This window comes from Austrofundulus limnaeus, unplaced genomic scaffold (genome assembly GCF_001266775.1).
Source record: "Austrofundulus limnaeus strain Quisiro unplaced genomic scaffold, Austrofundulus_limnaeus-1.0 Scaffold442, whole genome shotgun sequence".
Lineage (NCBI taxonomy): Eukaryota > Metazoa > Chordata > Actinopteri > Cyprinodontiformes > Rivulidae > Austrofundulus > Austrofundulus limnaeus.
In genome coordinates, this window is record NW_013952844.1 from 322776 (window position 1) to 325791 (window position 3016).

A 3016-nucleotide genomic window follows, 5' to 3' on the forward strand; every position below is an offset into this window, starting at 1 on the left:
TGACAATGATTTATTGTTTAAAATATTTAAGCTCAAGTACAAATCAAACAGTTCAAAATAAATGCTGGTGGAAAAGACGTTTCATCTTACGGGTTTAACTCGCATTCATTCCAACCATCAACCTATATGGATTTTGCCGTCTCGATACTTTGTTCTTGTCTTAACAAAAATGCAATGATGGAAAAAAAAAACAATGAAAATAAATTCCTCTTTTACCCAGTGAGCAGCTCATCTACTCAGATTAACTACGACTGGAGCAGCAGAGAGGAAGGCCATCACCATTTCTTTTATTGACACTGAAAGCTTTTATTCAGGAGCCAAGGACCGTTTCTGACAGACTGCGTCATTCCTCTGAGACTGTTCTTCTAAAAAAAAAAAAACTTTGAACGTTTCCACACAAGGCAAAGCAGAGATATGAAATAGAGGGAAGAGGAAGACGTCTACTGTATGAAAACACTCTGTCATATGTAACAGGGACACTTCCAGTAATGACACACGTCTACCATCCTAAAATGACATTGAAGGTGGTTCACACAAGCTGCTGTGGTCAAGAAATGTCTTTATTAAAGTAGCCAAAAATTTAAAGTTGATGTGAATTTTCACTGGCTCTAAAAAGCTTCAYGAGTCTCCTCCCTCTGCCTTCAGGAGAGCGGCTCAATCTACCTCCAGTTCACCTGCTCCACCATGCTCCAGCTCGAGGTGATCTTCGAAGTGCTCGAGGAATACGACTGGACGGCGTTCTCCGTCGTGACCACCCGCCACCACGGCTACGAGGACTTCCTGGCCATGGTGGAGGGCATGACGGACGGCTCGTTCATCGGCTGGGAGAAGAAGAGCGTGGTGGTTCTCAATGTGACGGACGACCCCGGCGGGGCACGGACCAAACGGCTGCTCAAAGACAACGAAGCCCAGGTGAGGGGTTGGAAACACAAATGTCAGTTTTGATTACTCTGTAATTCAAGGTGGGTTCTCACTGTGTACACAAGTTAAAGCCTAGAATGATTCATCCAAGGTAAAGTCAGCTGCAGAAATTAGATCTTTCAGCTCCTGCCAGTTATCTGAATCAGCTTACACCATCCTCCTGCAGTTTGTAACATACATTATAGAAGTTATAAATACTATAAATATACTATCCCATTTTGAAGACTGTTGTGTGGGGTTGAGAATAATTCTTTATGATTTGTGTGCCTCATGATATTGTAAGATGAAAACAGTATCTGCTCAGAGAACACAACCAACAAACTAAAACCAACAACAGCTGATCATTTGGGGACTTGTAACTTAACTCACAGGAAATCTTCTTGCTTTATTGTTGTCTAYAGATGCTAATAATTGCACAGCAGTGGTGTGCACGAGCCCGCTAAAGTGCAAATCCACTAATTGCAGACCTAAATATTTCGTTTGCGCTTTAGCGGTCTTACAAATTTTTATAATTCATAAGCTGATTTGTGCTTTCTAAAATTAAAATGCAGTACCGCTAATAACTAATTATCTACCAGTCATCATTATCTTGAACAGCAGAAGGTATGGCTGTCAATGAATCACAACACACATGATCTATCCAACAGCACCCCTCCCAGATAAACACACTTTTTGGAAAGGTATATACATCCTTGCTGACTGTTGTTTTCGGTTAAGGTTCTAATTTCCCACAATGCTTTGTGTCTGCTTCCGTAGCAGGAAGGCAATAGAAAAAAAAAAGCAGTTAACGTTTGTAATCCTTACTAAAATTGTGTATGTATTGATTTATTTTACTTTACAATCGGTTTAGCTTCAATAAACCTTAAAACATGGATTTACTGAAATTCCTTCTCAACTTTGACAGAAAGGACAGTTTATATGAAAACTGTTAAACATGAAAGCAAAACCTGAGCAAAGTCCAGTCAAATTTATGAGAAAAAGGAAAATGAACATCTTGGATGACCTTATCCCTGGTATTTTCTTTTTTYCCCTTCATCCCTTCATCTACCCTCACATCTTTAAAGAGGTCCTTTTTATACTTTGCTGATGTGACTCATATTTATTCATCTTTTGTCTGTTGTCTCTGAAAATGACCTTTGTTAAAATTAAGTCTGTAAGAGGGGGAAAACACGCAAAAAGAAAGGGCAAAAAGATCAGTGGGGACATGGTGTACAGTAATGAAAAGCCATGCACCTAATGAGGTTTAAATGTCCATTTGTTGTGTATTTTTTAAATGGAACTCTGAAGTACAAAATAAAATAAAATTAAATATGTCTTTAAACTTATTTTTAAAATAATTGTCTTTTCTCTCAGGATTTTTATAACTGACATCTGATGGAGAGGTGAGGCAGACAGTTTCTSACTAAATAAATGCTGCGGCTGCTGAACTATTCTTAACATGCCCCTCATTCAACTGTCCATTTCCACACCAGCAACTAAATAAAATTGGCTGTGATGGATGGCTCAAGGTTTTAGAGACTCTCCAAGCACATTTCTTTTTCTGAAAATTTGCCCTTTAGGTTTTGTTTTTCCAGCTCCTTGTTTCGGCATCATATAATATAAATATAAATCTGTTCATTTTAACAATAATAAACATATGCATGTCATTACAGGAAAAACAAAGAAATGTAAGCAAAACCTGCATTTAATGTAATGTTTTTGTTTCACGACTGTACATTTAGCTTCTAATCTTCCTCACTCTAAAAGTGTGAATAATTTGTTGTTTAACCTTAATTAATTAATTTGAATCCTGCAGAATTACTCTGCACAAATAAACAAAATATAAAGAGTGAAATAGCTGCGAAGTAGWAGTGAGCCAAAAAAAGTGTCTCAAACTGTTTTTAACTGGCTTCTAATGTTTAAAGAGACTTCACCAAATTCCTCACTTTTACGTATTTATGTTATTTTGTTTCTTTTTTCCATTTTTTTTCTAATACCTTGTTTGGTGAAGTCGCACAGCAACTTCTGCACAAAACCTCTAATGATGCTCCACTCTGTGATCATTTTGCTGCTGTGTTATTGTGCAGCTTTAGTGCTGAATGGGACTGATGTATTC

At 37.6% G+C, this 3016-nt stretch overlaps 1 protein-coding gene across 1 annotated transcript in view; it reads left to right on the forward strand.

Moving 5' to 3' along the window:
• grin2da (glutamate receptor, ionotropic, N-methyl D-aspartate 2D, a) overlaps positions 1-3016 on the forward strand; it is a 100899-nt gene that overhangs the window by 9006 nt on the left and 88877 nt on the right. Inside the window, exon 3 of the mRNA XM_014024850.1 lies at positions 646-912. Coding sequence (XP_013880304.1) covers positions 646-912 — 267 coding nt within the window. The remainder of the gene's footprint in view (positions 1-645; positions 913-3016) is intronic.